Here is a 19,131-nt window from a genome sequence, read left to right as displayed (position 1 = left end):
ATAATATTATTTATATGTATATGTATATATATATTATTTATATGTATTGTGGTATCACTGAATGGCCTCATTCAAGATTAATGCGGTGAAAACACAAAAATTCCCAGTCTCAGCCCTGAAGAACCTACTATCTTTTTCTCCCAAGTAGGTTTCCTGTAAATAGTCTCAACCTCCAATGAGGTTCAGCCTAACTGATTTAAAACACAGCTTAAAACATAAATACATTTGAAGTAATCACAAGTTGTATGGTGGAATATTACCGTAGGTAAACTTACTATTTCATACAGCCTGTCAGGCCTTTCCTAGAAGCTTACTGAATGTTTACAGCACTACACAAATTATTTTATAAAACAGAAGAGAAGACATAGACCCTGCCTCAAAGAGTTTCTATACTAACTCATACAAAACCAAACAAGGAGACACAGTTCAGGTATGGGAGGTGTGCGGACACAACTGGTAATGAGGTTAGTGTCGGAACAACACTTAGCTCTTCTCTAGTTTACATGGTCAAAACACTGTACAAACATTAACTACCTCTCAGCACATCCCTCTGCAGAAGTATCAGAGAGGTAAAGATTATACAGTGGGTCAGACACCAACTCAGGAGTTCCTGGCTTCCAATTCTGGGCTTGATATAAAGCCAATGGAGTCAATGAAAAGATTCCCATTGAGTTGAATGGGCTTTGAAGCAGGTTCCCTATGCTCAATCCACCTAAAACACACATCTTGTCAATAAAGGCAAGCTTTGTGAGGGAAATGGGTTTTCAGAAGAATTTGAATGAGCAAGGCTGCCTAGAGGATAGGAACTTCCAAACATTGGGTACAGCATGAAAGAAGCCACAAGCTGAAAATATGATAAAGAAAGCAGTATGGAGGAGGCAACTGGGAAGCACTCAGGGAATGTTTGAGAAAGCAGGAGGAAATGGGAGATGAGGGTGAGGGAAGATCCTGCACTGTCTTGAAACGGAAGGCAAAACGTTTGAGTTTGATGTAGGAAAAGAAGGGACTCAGTGCAAAGGGATTTTGGGGAGGGAGGCTGATGTGGTCAGAGTGGGGAGAGGACCACTACTTTAACACTGGCAGGTGACTACAGCAGCAGTGGGCATTACCCTCATATCACTATATATTGACCAGAAACGCAGATGCATAGAGCTGGATTACCTGGTAATTCTGATTTTGTATTGTTAAGTGGCTTCTTGCAGACATATGGAAGTGGAGTCTCACAGTGGTAACTCTGCCATTGACCTGAGGCAGCATTCATCGCCACACAACTTGACCCATCCAAAGGCGACACATTTTGCATGTCTTTGGGAGAGAAAGAACTATATGTAAGAGTGCAGATTTATATAAAGTGAAGGTGATTATTGCTTCTTTTGTCTCACACTTTTTGATTCAATAATAATACTCTGTACTTCTGTAGTTTCTTCCATCTGAGGATCATAATGCACTTTACAATCTTTGGCCTAAGGAACTTGTTTTACGGTAGGTCACATAGGAAGCCTTCTGAAAGAACCAGGAATAGAGCCAAGGAATCCTCATTCCTTGTCCTGTACTTTAACCACAAGATCTAGCAGAATATTCTATCTAAACTACAATTAACACAAGGAAAATTTAAGCTATTACATAAACCAACAGATAAAAGGAAATGAATTAATGAAATAATTGTAAGTAAAAGTCAACTCTTAGATGTCCTTGTGTATATTTAGAGGTAGCTCAGTTACAAATACCTGCTCTTACGATCGTTTCAATTGGAATCAGTTTCAATTGGAAACTACCAATATACTGTTTATCAAAACAGAAAGTCTGTATTAATACAGGAGTACTTGTGGCACCTGAAGGTGCCACAAGTACTCCTGTTCTTTTTGCGGATACAGACTAACACGGCTGCTACGCTGAAACCTGTATTAATACAGTAAGCACAGTAAAAGCAAAACGAAAGAATAGTGACTACATTTGCCACAGAAATCATTTGGTAATAGGCACTGCTTTATGTTTTATCATCAAGTTTTTCTGTCTTTATAATGAGTGAGGCAAGATCTCACGAAAGTTGAACTTACAAATGTAGAATTATGTACCAAAAAAACTGCATTCAAAAATAAAACAATGTAAAACTTTAGAGCCTACAAGTCTACTCATGCCTACTTCTTGGTCAGCCAATCACTCAGACAAACAAGCCTGGTTACAATTTGCAGAAAATAATGCTACCTGCTTCCTGTTTACAATGTCACCTGAAAGTGAGAACAGGCGTTCACATGGCACTGTTTTAGCTGGCGTTGCAAGATATTTATGTGCCAGATGCGCTAAAGATTCATATGTCCCTTCATGCTTCAACCACCATTCCAGGGGACATGTTTCCATGCTGATGATGGGTTCTGCTTGATAATGAGTCAAAGCAGTGCGGACTGACGCATGTTCATTTTCATCATCTGAGTCAGATGTCACCAGCATAAGGTTGATTTTCGTTTTTGGTGGTTTGGGTTCTGTAGTTTCCGCATCAGAGTGTTGCTCTTTTAAGACTTCTAAAAGCATACTCCACACCTCGTCCCTCTCCGATTTTAGACAGCACTTCAGATTCTTAAACCTTGGGTCGAGTGCTGTAGCTATTTTTAGAAATCTCACATCAGTACCTTCTTTGCGTTTTGTCAAATCTGCTGTGAAAGTGTTCTTAAAACGAACATATGCTGGGTCATCATTCGAGACTGCTATAACATGAAATATATGCAGAAAGCGGGTAAAACAGAGCAGGAAACATACAATTCTCCCCCCCCCCCAGGGAGTATAGTCACAAATTTAATTGACGCATTATTTTTTTAACGAGCATCATCAGCATGGCAGCATGTTCTCTGGATTGATGGCCGAAGCATGAAGGGGCATACGAATGTTTAGCATATCTGGCATATAAATTCATTGCAACGCCAGCTACAAAAGTGCCATGCGAATGTCTGTTCTCATTTTCAAGTGACATTTTAAGTAAGAAGCAGGCAGCAGTATCTCCCGTCAATGTAAACAAACTTGTTTGTCTTAGCGATTGGCAGAATAAGAAGTAGGACTGACTGGACTTGTAGGCGCTAAAGTTTTACACAGTTTTGTTTTTGAGTGCAGTTATGTAACCAAAAAAAATCTGCATCTGTAAGTTACACTTTCACGATAAAGAGATTGCACTTCAGTACTTGTATGAGGTGAATTGAAAAATACTATTTATTTTGTTTATCATTTTTACAGTGCATATTTTTGTAACCAAAAATAACAATATAAAGTGAGCACTGTGCACTTTGTATTCTGTTTTGTAATTGAAGTCAATATTGAAAATGTAGAAAAAAATCCAAAAATATTTAATAAATTTCAATTGGTATTCTATTGTTATAAGTGCGATTAATAGCGATTAATCTTTTTGAACATGATTAATTTTTTTGAGTTAATCGTGTGAGTTAACTGCGATTAATTGACAGCCCTACTTATGATGAACAGCACCCTGCTTTGCAAATTGTCCCATTGAAATCACAAATAAGGTGTGACTCATGTAAAAGTGGCAAAGCTGGGTCCTTAGACTTTGAAGAGATGATAAAAGAAATGCTTCATGTGGCAAATCTTATAAAAAGCTCTACTTAGCAAACTTATCCAAAAATAATAAACTCTCACAAAAGCCACATCTTATCTCTCTTCTCATTTGCTTCCTCAAACGGCCATCATTTGATGGAACAAGAGGCTATTCAATAAGCTGGAAAAAGAGAGCGCTCAGTTCCAAAAAGACTAGACAGACTTACTTTGGGGAGGGGCAGGAGCCTTAGTATTAATGTTCAGTTATACAGCAAAGATTCTCATAAATACCCACAACAAATGAAATCAGATTTCAAATGCAAGACTTCAAATTCCAAGACACTTAATTGAGCAAAACTCTCACTGATTTCAATGGAACTCTGAGCAATTAAAATAAGTTTCCCAAAATTTGTCTTTCTACCTCACCTCCTAAGAAGCCACAAGTTAATGTAACCTTAAAGTTAAGAGTTTAACTGCACAAGTCGGGCTTCTATTGCCATTTATCCCAGGTCCCTGGCACATATGTGTTATTTTATATGCTGTTAAAAGTATGCCTTCATATAGCAGTATAATGTGGTGAATTACAGTCGTTATGGTAATCATATCTTTGAATTCCACAATTTGTGCATAAAATCTCATCCATGCTGCCAGTGGGAAGAAGAAATTTTCAAAGAACCCTCGAGCTGCACCAAATATGCAGACAATCTCAAACTGAAGGTGTTTTTAAAAATTGTCTTTTTTACTTGGGGTTTATTAACCCTAATCTTCCATAATTTGAAACCTGTGTAAATAGTAGAATTCACCTTTTAAGAAAAATGTTTATGGATGTTTTTCAACTTTTTACACAATGGAACAATAATGTTCTCTTTGGTAAAGTGCAATAAAAGAAGCTGAGAAGTAAAGTTCCAGTGTGTGTTATGAATATACGTTCATTCAATTGAAAAGATGGCTACCTGGATTCCAGTTAAGAAAGTTCAAAGGTGTGTGGTCTGACCACTGCCAGCCTCCAGAAATGTCCAGTTGGTTTAAGCCAATCCAAAACGCCTCTGCAATGCCATCTTTAGCTGGAATTAATAATTAAAAATGGTTAACTAAAACTACGTCCATCCATTAAACAGTTGTTTTTAAACTAAGGAGCTAACTGAAAATATGTCCAATACAGAAACATTTTGCATTGAATATGGATGTGCAACTTCTACTGAAGTCAGAAGAAGGTAAGGTCCCTGGGCAGAATTTGGCCCTTAATATGTTACAGAATTCTGTTTCTTCCTCCTGTTCCCTCCAGAAGCTGATTGTTTTATTCTCCCATACTCAAAGACACAGTGACACCTCCTGCAGTCCAAGCCTGAATAAAGCCCTGTATGGCTGCACAGGTGATTACATGTCAATGGCACAAAACACCCTCTTCCTCAAGGGATGAGTGCACTGCTAGAATGGATATAACTAATTTGATTTCCAGATCCAAGCCTGGATCCCATGCACTGCACTGACACTAAACTGTCATGCTGACTCATTCTGCATTTTGTGTGTGGACACTGGCCGTTTACTTCTGTTTATATTCACAAACACTATAATACAATTAGATGAGCTACCTGAGAAAATCTCAGGTTAGATTAGTAATTCATTCCTATTATACAAGTTACAGCACCAAGAGATCTTACATGCCAGAGAATTTTAATGCTACCTTGAAATTATTCTACTTGTCAGGGTTTCCTGATATTCTGCTGCCAACATACTCCTCTCATCCATTTATTACAGACAGTTATACCTACCTTGTATATAACTTAATTCAGTTGTACTTGTGATGCTCAGTAAATCTCCCCCTTGTGTTTGACATGAAATATAGGCTTCTTTCCAAGAAAGCGCAGACTGTGTGTTTAACTGGTAGCAACTTTCAGATCCTGGATCGTGTTCCCAGGTATCACGACAACCATCCTCTGTTTAACACAAACACATGATACTGGTGACTATAGCAAAACAATAACTGCATTTGGGTTTTTTCAAACATTTTAGTGAACATTATTGTAATACAGAGGAAAATGCAAGGAAGTGTTTTAGTTGTATGTTAAAATCACTCATATTACAGAGTATATTTGTATTGATTGTTATATCAATGTTCCAATATCAGTGAAACCTAATTTAAAAAGAGTTTAGTATGCAGATATCGTACCATAAAATGGAACTGTACACACATGACATTGAAGAACTCTGTTAGAACATCTATTTAGAAAACCTACGTGCCTGGTTTTAAGCAGATTCCCCATTTGGCATCCTGATTGTAATTGGAGGTTGTGGCACACCATTCGCCATCTGTGTGTGTTTCATCCCGAATGCAGTCTTGATACCATGTCTTATTAACTAGGAAGGGGAACTCACAGGGCCTTCCATAGGAGTTACCATCCCTCGTATAGATCTCTGTAGGAAAAGCAACAAAACAGCAGATTTAGTATTTGAAAGAGAAATCAGAACACACCTGAAAGCATTATGATGAATGAATAATCTAAAACTCCCCTCTCACAAGTTTGTTGAGGAAGAAAAGAGTAGCAAATAAAAGCTACTACTTACATGGAGAATGTTAACTTAAAAATTACCAAATCACATTACTGTCTAGGAATATTGAACTCTATTGTTACAAATAACACATAATAATACTATAACTAGAAGTGATTAAAGAAAAATATTTTTTCTGTTCCTCCCCACTCCCCAGGCATTACTTTGTGTATTAGCCAGTTTCACTATGCTTCCTGTATGGTCAATTAGACCCCAATCCTGTGAACACACTTGTGTTGAACTTCATGCATTTCAGTAATCCCACTGAGTTCAATAAGACTCTTTACACATGTAACATTAAGCATGCATATAAGCATTTGCAGGATCATCACCTTAGTTAGTTTCCCCTTTTGTTCCTGTGAATCCTTCCCACAAGGAGTCGGGGCCAGCTAGCCACAAAGCACCACCAAAAGCTCTGAGGACACAAGTGAGCCACACCCCAGTATGGGACCCCTGGATTCGATTTCAAGTTGATGGTGTCCCTTTAAACAAACACGAAAATGCTGTATATTACTGTTAACTGCTATTACTTTCTGCCCAGTCTAATGGAAATTGTAAAATGTATTATATCACCCATAAAGGGCTCTTATAGAATACTTTACCTAGCCCAAATTTGACTCCATGCCTGCTGGACTACAGAGGCATTGCACTACTCCCTTCTCAGAAGCAATAAATACAACACAGCTCCCAGAGTCAGAGATACAGAGTGCACCAAGTTTGACTGCCGTGTCAATGTTGTATTCTGAGTCATCATGGCTATAGCGTTGGGGGATACATTAAACACATTCAAAGCACCCCCTTCCTCCTCATGAAGGGGCAGGTTATTCTCTGTATGACAGATTGTTAGTCAACTAGGGAAGAAATGCTAAAGGGACATTGTGGCCTGCAGCAACTTTTCCCCAAGGCTAGATCTACACTAGGAGCAATTTGCTGCTATAGCTATTCTGGTATAATACACCAGCGAAACTCTCCTAGCAAGGACACAGCAAAACTACATCTACACTAGAGCTTTTTCCAGCACACCTATGTTCATCAGGGATCACACCACATGACATGCCTGATCAATACAGCCATGCTAGCAAAAGTCGGAAGTGTACACATGGCCTAAGTGACAGCTCCCTCTGTTAGAGGGCGAGGAGTCATATGACCCTCAGGACTCCCCTGAGAGTCCTCTTAACCTAGACAAAAATCAAGGATCAGGAAGAGGAAAAAGGGATTCCCCCAGTAGATCTCTGATAGGGGAATCTCTTGGAGGGGAGGAAGAATGGTCTACTAGATAGGGCACTGGACTGAGACTCCAGAGACCATTGTTCAGTTCCTGGCTTAGCCACAGACTTTCTGTGTGACCTTGGGTAAGTTACTTGGGGCCAAATTTACAAAGGTATTTTGATGTCTAAAGATGCAGACAGGTGCCCAACTTCCTTAGGTACTTTTGTAAATCACACTAGGGCCCAGATCTTCAAAAGGTATTTAAGGCACCTAAGTGAGTCACACACCTAAATATCTTTGAAGATCTGGGCCTCAGTGTTCATCTGCCTCTTTAGGCACTTAAATACCCGTGTCTCTCAGTGCCTCATTCCCCATCCGTAAAATGGGGATAATAATACTTCCCTATCTAAGAGGGGTGTTGTGAGTATAAAATCCATGGATGATTGCGAGGTGCTCATTTACTATCGTGACAATAGTTGTAAAAACAGTGCTGGAAGCTGTCACTGTGGGCATAGGTTCCCTACAACTTCCAAATAGGTATAGGAAGCTGATCCTCTTCCTATTGTGGCAAACACGTATGAGTTGCAGGGTAAGTACGCATGACCAGAACTCCTTGTAAAAATCCATGAAGCTGACACATTGTCCTCCTTTAAACCCCTCCTAAAAATTCACTTCTGCCATGTTGCCTACAGAACACTTGACAATAACAAAGCAGCTGGTGTGCTTTAACCACTGCTTCTTATGCTAAACACAATAGTCTCATTGTCACTGTGTCTGTTATATCCATCTGTTGTCTCTTGTCATATAAAAGCTTGTATAGCCTGTTGGGGGCAGTACCATCCTTTTCATCATATGTCTGTACAGCACCTTGCACAATGCAGCCCAAATCCCTGACTTGAGCCACTACTGCAATGCCAATAAATAAAATAATAAATAATAATAATAAAGTAATAACAATATATAGGGCTTCTGTTTTACAGGGTATATTAATTTAATTTTGGGGGTTATTTTTGTAATTGTTGAGTTTGATGTTGATGGGATTTTCAGGGTTTTCTTTTTACATATACCATATGAATAATGTATATTATATACTGTCATGAGTAAGCTTTTTGTAATGTTCCCTGGTGCTATGTAACATAGTACTGTTTCAAACAGCACTATGTTAAAGTGCACTAGGGAACCTTTAATGTGCACCAGCAGGATCAATATGGACCAATTAATGCACAACACAGTAGTGCGCTTTAGAAATCACACCTTTATAGTTCATCTAGCTGCTCCATGTACACAAGCCCTTAGATACAAGTAACAATTTCTGTGTTTTCTAGTATTTATTGGATAAACACCAATTTCTTTTTCCTTTTCTGTATCAGGAATGTTTTACTGGTGTTCATTGGATAAAACTGAAAATCAGAAGCCCTATAATAGGTTACTCTAGCTATGGCAGTGGCAGTAATTTTGGTAAGCTGCATGGCACCAAGAAGGAGAAGAGTGAAGAAGATCCTGGGATCCTGGAAAGAAAGGCAGGGACTGTCTTTATTTGTGTGTATCATCAATGCAAAGCATTTTAATAATAAATAAAATAAATAAAATAATAGTTAATAATAGAGAGTTTTGGAGCATGTTGCATGAGATCATCTTCCAATCAGCTCAGCAGCTGTCTGGTATTGAACTAGTACTGTTTTTGGCTTTGCACAGTGTGCAGACTATTCCCCTTTTCCTAGATAGCAGAGAATAAACTATTAAAGACAAAACCTGTCTCTCTGTTCTTTCTTTGCACTACTCCAGAGGCAGCTATTTCCTGCCTTTTATACAGGGCTTGTGGCAAAGATACAATCCAGGCCTATTTTTTTCAAACCAAGCAGCTAGTGGTTTGTTATTAAGGGTCTGACTTTTTAAAAAAAGTTAAAATAATGCTGTTATGGAGAAAAGTAGGTCAATCTACACTTTCTCCATGAAAAACTATTTACTCGTGAACTTTCGCACAGTGATCCACCAATTATCATGGTTAAAATATTGTTTATTTAAATGTAAAAAATATTGCAGATAACCAGTTACACAGTTTTCAGATCACCACTCCTACTAATCAGTGTCAAGAACAGATTTAGGGTGGTAGGGAAAGAAAAAAACCCTGAAATCCTGGTCTGAATGAAGTTAATGGCAAAACTTCCACTGGCTTAAACAGGGACAGGAAAAGGCCTATCAACTACAGTCTTGCTAGGAGGCGGCTAGTGTTTCATATATGAAAGGGATGCTATCAAAAGAATGGTAGGTGTACATGTATAAAACTAGCCTTTTACTTGACACCACTTCTCTGTAATTAATCAATCAATAAACACCACTTTATAAATTTGCAGTTCCTGAACATCATTATCTCTCTGGGGCAAACATTTCCTTCCTTTATCAGTCTTTCAAACGCTTAGAAGTTGGCATACTCCCACATATTGTTAGTGAAAATCATCACCGTATCTCCTACTTCTTCCAGAACAAAATCAAAACCACAGACTTACCACGGTAAGGGTATTCACAAATATCATCAGAAGAGTTACTTCTTCTCCAGGTGTCTGACGAATTTATACTTGCAGTCACAACATTGTCTTTTAAAGTCAGTTTGTACTGGGATGCACCAAATATGGAAGCATCAACACATCGCCACCACAGCAGAAGTTGTGAATCACAATTTACCATTTTCAATGGAGATGCTGGTTTGGCTATATTTAATCCAAGGCACTGTTGGGATCCCAAGTGGAAAAGGCGATTTTGGGAGACCCATTTCCACAAAGTTTCATCTGTCTCCTTGCAGTCTGCTGCCATGATCTGTGAGTTTTTAACTTGTAGGCACTTGCTGGTTTTTTCATGGCGAATGGTAAATGCACCATTACCTATATATAAATACACATGTGTGATTTACATGGGAAATTTTGTTTTTAAAACTAAGACAAGTTCTGATATGGTCTACCAGAAAGGACTAGCAATTGCAGTACATATACGATTGCTTATCACTTAGGCTAAGATTTTGTCATTGGAGGTTGAGACTATTTGTCATGGATATTTTTAGTAAAAGTCACGGACTGGTCAAGGGCAATAAAGAAAAATTCAGGGAAGCCCGTGACCTGTCCCTGACTTTTACTAAAAACATCCATGACAAAATGGGAAACCTCTGGGCAGCTGAGGGGCTGGATAGGAGCTCTGGGGCCCTCACCACTCATGGGGGCTTGGAGCGCCAGGGTCCCCCTTCACCTAGACTGGGAGCTGCAGGGGTCCCCCCAAACTCTGCAGCATGGCTGAGCTGCAGTGATCCCCTTGCCGACCACAACAGTGGAGGGCTGCAGGGGTCCCCCTGCCGTGGCGGGGAGCTGCAGGGATCAATGCCATGGGTGACTGGGGGCTGCAGGGTGACTCTGCTGCCACGATGGTGGGGAGCTGTGGTGGTCTCCCTGCTGCCCCTGCTGCAACGGCAGTGGGAAGCTGCAGGGATGACCTGCCACCCATGGTGGCCAGGGGTTGCAGGGATCTACCTGCTGCCCGTGATGGGGAGCTGCTGCGGTCCCCCTGCCGCTGCAGCAGCCGGGGGCTGAGGGCAGCTGGGAGCTGCCGGGTACCCGCATCGCCATGGCGGTAGATGGCTGCAGGGTCCCACTGCCATTGTGGCGGTGGGAAGCTGCGGGTATCCCCTGCCGCCCATGGTGGTGAGAGGTTGCAGGGGTCCCCTGCGGCGGCTGGAAGCTGCAGCGGCAGGAGTATCTGGCAGCTCCCAGCCACTGCGGGCTGAAGTCCGGAGGTCTTTGGAAGTCACAGATACTGTGACTTCTGTGACCTCTGTGACAAAATCACAGTCTTACTTACCACTGGCACAACTTACATAAACCCTAGTGTTAGTAGCACATTTAATTTCATCTTCCTTAGTGAAAAATTTCCGTTAATAAAACAAAAATAATTCTTTCTAAATGTGCATAAAATGAGTTTACAATGTCAGGGCTGAGCTAAGCCCAGTGAGGTCAATGGGAGTCTTTCTATTGACGTCAGTGCACACTGGATCAAATGTTGGATTGATTTGCAAACTGCCTGGGACCGGGACCTTGTTTGCATGCCTGTGGTAAATCAACTAGCACGCTGTAGTTGATACACAAGCAGTAATAAATAATGATCATCATCATCTTTATCTGCTAATCAGCAGGAACGGTCTCTAAATGTGTGGCTGTATGGTGTCCAGCTCATTGGAACCCGCATCCAGACTGGGGTTCTTGGTTGCTACTGTTATATTAATTAATAATAACCATCATATAATAATGGACAATTATCCCATTTTGGAAATATGCATACAACCATAAAACCATACAATTAACCAGGGCTTGAAATATTTACCCAACACTTACCAGCCTTAGGACTAAGGTAACATTTTCAGAAGAATTAGGGAGCCTAGGTCCCTTCAAGAGTGACTTAGATTTTGCCTATATGGGAAAGTTTTTTCTGGTATAACCTAAGGTGTGGATTTAAAAGGATATAGTTACACTAGTATAACTTCCCATGTGGATACTGACTGGCCTTTTTTCAATATATCTTATGTCAGTTGGGAAGGATTTGAGGCTAAACTGAAAAAACAAACAAACAATTCTTATACCAGAATAAGAGTGTCCACAGGCTTATACCAGTTTAACTATATCAGTATTATGATAAAACTGTCCTATAGGCAAGGCCTACACTATAAAGTTATGTTCACATATGCTATGTCAGCTAGGAGTGTGAAAAAATTCAAACACCCCAGCTCTGGCAGCAAAACCCCTAGTGTTGTCGCAACTATGCTGGCAGAGGAGTACGTACCTCCCCCATTTCAAGTGGTAAAGTGGGATGGGTCCTACTCCTGGGGGTGTGAGAGGCTCGGGGGAGGGGGATTGCACGGCAAGTCTGCCCCACACACACCCCAGAGCAGCAGCTCCTGTGGCTCCTGTTCCACAGGGCTGGGTGGGCTCGGTTTCCTACTCCAGGCATTGTGGCCTGGCTGGTGTCACAGGTCCACTCATGTTTGGCCTGGTCATATCTGCTTAGGGTCCTTTCCAGCCCTACATAGCTATGATTCTTAAAAGATTGTACTTCCACTAGAAGTGCAGAACAGAGAAACACCAAGAAATCATAGCTTAAGTATCCACTTGAGTTGTAATCCTTCTCTTCTCAGGATCTGACTATGTTGGAACATCTGCAGAGATTGGAAATTACAACTGAGATGTAATCAGCACTTAGATACTGTTCTGATAGGCACCTTAGTAGTACCTGATGAGATAAAGAAAGAGAAAAAGATATATTGTGCATTTTGGTTGTCTCTTGGGCATGTGAAAAGCAGCATCCTTTGTCCTGCAGCTATGGCAAGCTTTCCCAGGCTGGAAGGCAATGTGATTTTTCCAAGCCATTTGGATAGTAAAGGATACAGATAGGGACAGTGGATTTTGAAAAAAAAAAATCTGTTGTAAGTGAATTTAGAAAAGCTTCCCACACGACTTCAACCAGCATGCCTCAGCTCTCCATCTACTGGCACCTTCTCTATCTGATAGCTTTCTTTGATAGGATAACGAGTCTTGTGGATAAGGGAAAAGCGGTGGATGTGGTATATCTAGACTTTAGTAAGGCATCTGATATGGTCTCGCATAATATTCTTATTGATAAACTAGGCAAATACAACTTAGATGGGGCAACTATAAGGTAGGTGCATAACTGGCTGGATAACCGTACTCAGAGAGTAGTTATTAATGGTTCCCAATCCTGCTGGAAAGGTATTACAAGTGGGGTTCCGCGGGGGTCTGTTTTGGGACTGGCTCTGTTCAATATCTTCATCAACGACTTAATAAGCATACTTGCTATGCCAATATCTAAGTTTGCAGATGATACCAAACTGGGAGGGAGTGCAACTGCTTTGGAGGATAGGGTCATAATTCAAAATGATCTGGACAAATTGGAGAAATGGTCTGAGGTAAACAGGATGAAGTTTAACAAAGACAAACGCAAAGTGCTCTACTTAGGAAGGAACAATCAGTTTCACACATACAGAATGGGTCTAGGAAGGAGTACGGCAGAAAGAAATCTAGGGGTTATAGTGGACCACAAGCTAAATATGCGTCAACAGTGTGATGCTGTTGCAGAAAAAGCAAACATGATTCTGGGATGCATAAAAAGGTGTGTTGTGAGCAAGACACGAGAAGTCATTCTTCCGCTCTACTCTGGTTAGGCCTCAACTGGAGTATTGTGTCCAGTTCTAGGCAGCGCATTTCAAGAAAGATGTGGAGAAATTGGAGAGGTCCAGAAAGGAGCAACAAGAATGATTAAAGTCTTGAGAACATGACCTATGAAGGAAGGTTTAAAGAATTGGGTTTGTTTAGTTTGGAAAAGAGAAGACTGAGAGGGGACATGATAGCAGTTTTCAGGTATCTAAAAGGGTGTCATAAGGAGAAGGGAGAAAACTTGTTCACTTTAGCCTCTAAGGATAGAACAAGAAGCAATGGGCTTAAACTGCAGCAAGGGAGGTTTAGGTTGGACATTAGGAAAAAGTTCCTAACTTTCAGGATGGTTAAACACTGGAATAAACTGCCTAGGGAGGTTGTGGAATCTCCATCTCTGGAGATATTTAAGACTAGGTTAGATAAATGTCTATCAGGGATGGTCTAGAAAGTATTTGGTCCTGCCATGAAGGCAGGGGACTGGACTTGATGACCTCTTGAGGTCCCTTCCAGTCCTAGAATCTATTCAATCTCTGGCTTCTCCTCTGAGTCTACCAACAGGAATACCTGAAATGGCTTTGGTGATGTGGACCTTTTTTCAGTAGAGTTACAAATGAATTCAAAGTCCTTTTTATGAACATCAGATGACAACATTCATGAAATTGTAACAACTGTCAATTGTTCAACCAACCTGTGTATGAATAAAATTGGTAATCAGATCATGAGAAATCAGCCTTAGACTATTTTAAATTTTAGAGCCCAATGAAAGCTAATCTGCCACACCAAATACTTAATATTCTAAAATATCCCTGTTTGGATGAAAAACTCAGCAGCTGATCTGCGTAGGATCCACCCTGACTGCCAGAAGAATTTGTCCAGCACCTGAGAGCGGGACTACACACTGGAAGAACTCTCTAATGCCCCAATCCTAAACACATCAGCACTTTTCTAGCAGTAGGGTCACTTTCAGAGTGAAACAGACTAGGAATTAAGCAGGCCGCAATTCTTTGGACTTTGCTATCTACCCTATTTGCCTCAACTGCTTTTAATACCTTGGTTTGCCCTTGTCACATTATATCGAAACTAAACTTCTTCCATTTCCTTGGCCCTAGCAGGAGAGTTTGCTTTGCCTCGCCTAGCAGTGAACAAACACAAACGCACGAGCTGAAATTCCCCGGCTGCAGAGGGCTGCGCCACTTCCTTATACTGCGGACCCGAACTCTCATCTCTCGGGGCTGGGTTTCCCTGGGTGTTTCGGTTCCAGGTACTGAGGCCAGGACATGGCCCGTCTAGGGCGGTGTTATTTCTGAAGATGCAAAGGGGACGATTACATGGTGGAGAAGGCGGAGGGGACTCGCCGCAAATGTGACGGGAATGAAAGTAAAAGTGAATTGGCGTTTAAGCTGAGCCCTGCCCGGCTCACTCCTACGGTGGGGCCCTCTCGCCTGTCCTTGGGACGGTCCCTCCCCCCAGTGGGGACCCCTTCACCTCTGCACGGGGCGCACATCTCTTCCCACTAGGGGATCCTGCCCCTCGCCACAGGCGCCCGCTCCTCCCAGCTAGTTACAGGCGTTTGTCCGCCCGCTCCCCCAAGTGTCCTGAAGTTGCAACTAAATGCGCCACCAAAGCGCAGATGGGACAGCGCAGCCCCTTGCAGATACTCTCCACCTCCCCCCGCCCCCCAGCTCCCGAGTCTTCTCCGGTGCCCAGCTGCCTGGGCTGGGCTCAGGCTCCCCGGGGCTGTGGCCCTGCTGCTCCAGGGACCTGGGCCGGGGGGGTGCCTGGAAGCAGGTAAAGGTAAAAGTCCAGCGGTGAGTTACCTGCGGATGCCCCGCGCGCAAAGCAGCAGGCTGCGAGCAGAGCCACACAGCCTGTAGCCAGCGAGCACCCGGGCGCCCTCCTCATCCTCTCCCAGGGCGAGTGCGGAGCACGACAGGCAGCTGCCCGACCCCCGGAGAGATCCCCGAGCGCTTCCCAGCGCAGTGACACTCCCCAGTCCCACGGGCACTCGCTGCAACCCATTGGAGGAGGCTGGGGCCAATCAGTGTTCTCCTTGACTCCAGGCTGCGCGGGTAAGTTGTTGCCGGGCGAAAACATGTCTAAGGCGTTTACCCTACTAGTTTCACTACGGACCTTACTTTAAGATCACACCTCTCAGGGCATTCAGGCCCCTGGCTGGGGTGCAAAGGGGAACAAGGGCCTCACTGAGGCACACATAAAAGGAACAGTGTGAGAAGCTTTAAAAGCACAGGATTTATTTCTACTCCCCCATCAGTCTCCAGCAGTTCAGCTGCAGCCCTCCATGTCACCTCCTCTCATCCCCCATGTCATCTCCCCATCAGTTCAGCTCCAGCCCCCGCATCAGTCAACTTAACCCCTTTCTGGGCTAGGAGTACATAAGATTGTACATCTTCAGCTGCTGTTTTAGGGTTGCCAATTTTCGTTGGACATATTCCTTGAGGTTTCGTCACATGATAATCCTCAATTAAAGATAATAATCTTTCATTCCTGAAGACTCCAAGGCAATACTGTAGGATTGGCAACCCTACTTCACCCTCTCTGCCCTTTCCGAGGCCCAGGAGGGAGCAGGAGAAGCAGAGGCCTGTCCAGCTGTTCACAAGAAGGAAGGGGGAGGAGGGAGCTTCTGGGGTCCTATGAGAATGGCTTGGTGGTGCTGAGAGAGAGAGAGAGCACACTCTTCCTATAGCAGCTCTGATTGATTGATTGCTCTTCCCCAGGAGGTGGGTAAGTGGGGCAGGCAGCCAATCAGAGGGGGTTCTGCCACCTCTGAACTTGCCAAAGGGCTGGAGATAGGGACCAGCACCAGCCCTAAATGTCATTTGCAACAAAACTCACAGGAGTTGGCAACAAATAGTGTCTGATTCAGCATTACTGGGGGACGGATGGAGGCCACACTTAAAGATGATCTTATAATACTAAGTTCAGAGCCTGAAACAGAGCTAGCTCTGGAATTTCCGGCTGATGTTCTAATCCAGAGCTTTGGTGGCAGCCTATGTTTATAATGTAAATGTTTGGAGCAAGGATTGGTCTAATACTGGGTCTTGTATAGAGCCTGGACCCTCCAGGTGATTAACAAATAATACATAATAATGATGGGCCAGGTTTTCCACTGTGTAAATCTGTTTAGCCCCATTGATGTCACTGGAACTATTATAATTTACACTGGATGAGTATCTGGGGCAAGGTAATAACTAAAGAGAAATACAAGATCCTTATGGGATGGGGGCAAATTTGGGTCTAAACAAAGAGGCACTACAGAGAGGCACGCTTAAGACAATAATGTTAAAAAGGGAAAGAGAAAACATGGGGATATATATGTCCTATGGTATTGCAACATGCCAAGTAGGTCACGTCTATTCTCAGAAAAGAAAAACAAAAACCTTCAGGGAGAAAGAGGACCAAGGGAGAGAATGAGAGAGGGAAGAAGCCGAGGGTGAGAATGCAGTGAGGTGGGGAGTGAGGACTAAAGAGGAGAAGGTGGGATAAGGAGAAATGATGGAAGAAAGAAGCTCAAGGGGGAGAGTTTGGTCATTGACTTCAGTAGAAGATGGATCAGGCCTTAGCTCCTTAGTACAGTTTTAAGGCTTTCTGAGTCGAGCCTGAGCTGCCTTTGTATCTCGATGGTGTTTCTTGGCTGAATTACTTCAGTTCAATAAGGGAAATTACAGCCTTTGACATCAACATGGCTTTGCCTCACAATCTAATAATAATCCACATGACACTATCAAACACACAGAAAGCCTTTTCATTTAATTTTATTTTTTTAATCTGTGGGGAAAATTCTTGTCCCAACATACAGCCCTAAGAATTGGGCTGTGCCTGAATTTCTCAATTGGGACACTCTCTCCTGAGGCTGCAGCATGACAATGAAACTGCTCTGTGCCACTGTTACGTCCCGAGGGCTGTAATAGCCTCTGCTGCTGGTGCTCTCCCCCTACAGAGGAGTACAGTGTACAAGGAATGTACACAGAGAAGACCTCTGTGCACATGCAGAGGTGTGGAATCCCCATGTGAAGATCCCAAATTCTTCCCTCATCCTTTCTGCAACAGAACTGCATTTGTTTCATCAAGGCCCTCTGTGACTGTTGAGGAGGGGCTGGATTTGTGCTATACAGTCAGTCTATGTACATTATTAACATATGAGAGTTTTAAAAAATCATTTAACTACAGTTGAGTGATAGCATTTTGCTGCTGTGCCATCCAAAACAAATTACTTCAGAGCCATTACTTACATGAGTAAGACCATCAAAAGTTGGTTCTAAAAGGTTTTACCAAGTGCAGGTTGGGAAGATGAGTGGTATTCCTTCGGATTGTAATGGAAAGTTAGTTGCCAAAGAGCCATATCAAAGCATAAAGGAGAAAGAACACAAAGTGTGGTAGACACAATCCACGGGAATGAACAGATGCCTTCTTCCCACAGATGATGAGGAGGAGAAAGGTCACTCTGTGAAGGAACTGGTAGGGGAGTTAACTGTCAGATTATAAAATTCAGGTGTCTATGGCCTCTCTGATTTGAAACAACTGCAGCTAAGAAAATGAGCATATGGGATAAGTGAGTCACAGAGACTAAAAAAAAGACTTGAAGGGGGAAAAAAAACCCAAAGCCTTCCCAAACAAAAAGGCATGTGAAATAAAATATAATCAATTTATGAAGAGATATACTGTGTATATGGTGATCCAGGGATATCTATATAGGCAGTGCCCCAGCTAGGAAAAGAATTCCCTCACTCAAAATTTGCAGAAAAAATTATTGGGGGATCTATTATAATTAAATTTAGAAGACAAAACCATTTAAGGGGAGTAAGTCAGATTTCCATCACAGTGGAAGGTGCAACATTGAATCTATTTTGTTAGCCACTACCATATATTTTAGAAGGTTTATGCTAAGCTATATAACTATGAACCAAACTCGTAGCATACCTTTTTAGGTAAGCTAAGCTTTACAGTAGGATTGTATTAGCCAGAAAAAAATTGTATAACCCCAATTTCTTGTATATGCAGGAATTGTCAGAAATGAGATGTGTGTTTTGTTAAGGTTTGCCAACTCATAATTAGTGTGGTGGGCACAAATATCAGGAATATTTGGGCTAGATAAGATGCCAGGATAATTGGTGCTGGCTCTAGAAATATTTGAGGTAGGTGTCTCTCTGTACGCTGAAAAACAGGAGGTACAAACTAGAGAAGAAACAGAAGAAAGGTCTGTGATAATTAGGGTATTTTCTATTATCTTTGGAACAGATTCGAGCTGCAGAGCCGTTTCCCAGGGACTGGTATGTATTTGCTTCTCTGTTTGTGCTGATCTATTTTTGACTAATAAACACCAACTGAGCTGAGCTATTTGACATATCATTGATCAGTATCTAAATCAACCCCACTTACAATTTTACACATCTCTAATATACCCAGTCACTTTAAAATTTGGACACCCAATTGAGAATGTAGGTAGGCTGAATATAATGCTGTCAGGTGTGATGTTGGGAGCTAACTGTCAGGAATGAGGGACACAAACAAAACTGTATAGGGAGCAAAAATTATGTTCTTCCTGGAACTGAGCAATGAACCCTGAGTCAGGAAGCAGGTGTTTCCAGAGATGATTTTTTTAAAAAACGTT

The 19,131-nt window shown here is 42.0% G+C and overlaps 1 protein-coding gene and 2 long non-coding RNA genes across 6 annotated transcripts in view; 2 read left to right on the top strand and 1 right to left on the bottom strand.

Annotated features, from left to right (window-relative positions):
• Window positions 1-9,018, top strand: part of LOC128845736 (uncharacterized) — a 69,343-nt gene extending 60,325 nt beyond the window's left edge. For 2 of the 3 annotated variants that reach the window (XR_008446713.1, XR_008446712.1), the window contains 2 exons: window positions 4,823-4,910; window positions 8,667-9,018. This is a non-coding gene — a long non-coding RNA (uncharacterized LOC128845736). Of the gene's footprint in view, window positions 1-4,699; window positions 4,752-4,822; window positions 4,911-8,666 lie in introns of all 3 variants that reach the window. The other variant, XR_008446714.1, reaches the window with a different exon arrangement.
• The window catches only part of LY75 (lymphocyte antigen 75), a 74,376-nt gene extending 58,780 nt beyond the window's left edge, over window positions 1-15,596 (bottom strand). The window contains exons 1-6 of the mRNA XM_054044678.1: window positions 15,320-15,596; window positions 9,804-10,175; window positions 5,779-5,952; window positions 5,310-5,474; window positions 4,491-4,601; window positions 1,162-1,305 (exon numbers count right to left, since the gene is read on the bottom strand). Coding sequence (XP_053900653.1) covers window positions 1,162-1,305; window positions 4,491-4,601; window positions 5,310-5,474; window positions 5,779-5,952; window positions 9,804-10,175; window positions 15,320-15,596 — 1,243 coding nt within the window. The remainder of the gene's footprint in view (window positions 1-1,161; window positions 1,306-4,490; window positions 4,602-5,309; window positions 5,475-5,778; window positions 5,953-9,803; window positions 10,176-15,319) is intronic.
• The window catches only part of LOC128845737 (uncharacterized), a 96,086-nt gene continuing 92,433 nt past the window's right edge, over window positions 15,479-19,131 (top strand). For both annotated transcript variants that reach the window (XR_008446716.1, XR_008446715.1), the window contains exons 1-2: window positions 15,479-15,571; window positions 18,759-18,790. This is a non-coding gene — a long non-coding RNA (uncharacterized LOC128845737). The remainder of the gene's footprint in view (window positions 15,572-18,758; window positions 18,791-19,131) is intronic.

Source organism: Malaclemys terrapin, chromosome 11 (assembly GCF_027887155.1).
Source record: "Malaclemys terrapin pileata isolate rMalTer1 chromosome 11, rMalTer1.hap1, whole genome shotgun sequence".
Taxonomy (NCBI): domain Eukaryota; kingdom Metazoa; phylum Chordata; order Testudines; family Emydidae; genus Malaclemys; species Malaclemys terrapin.
The sequence above is the reverse complement of the archived record's forward strand: the minus strand, read 5'-3'. Positions and strand labels throughout refer to the sequence as shown.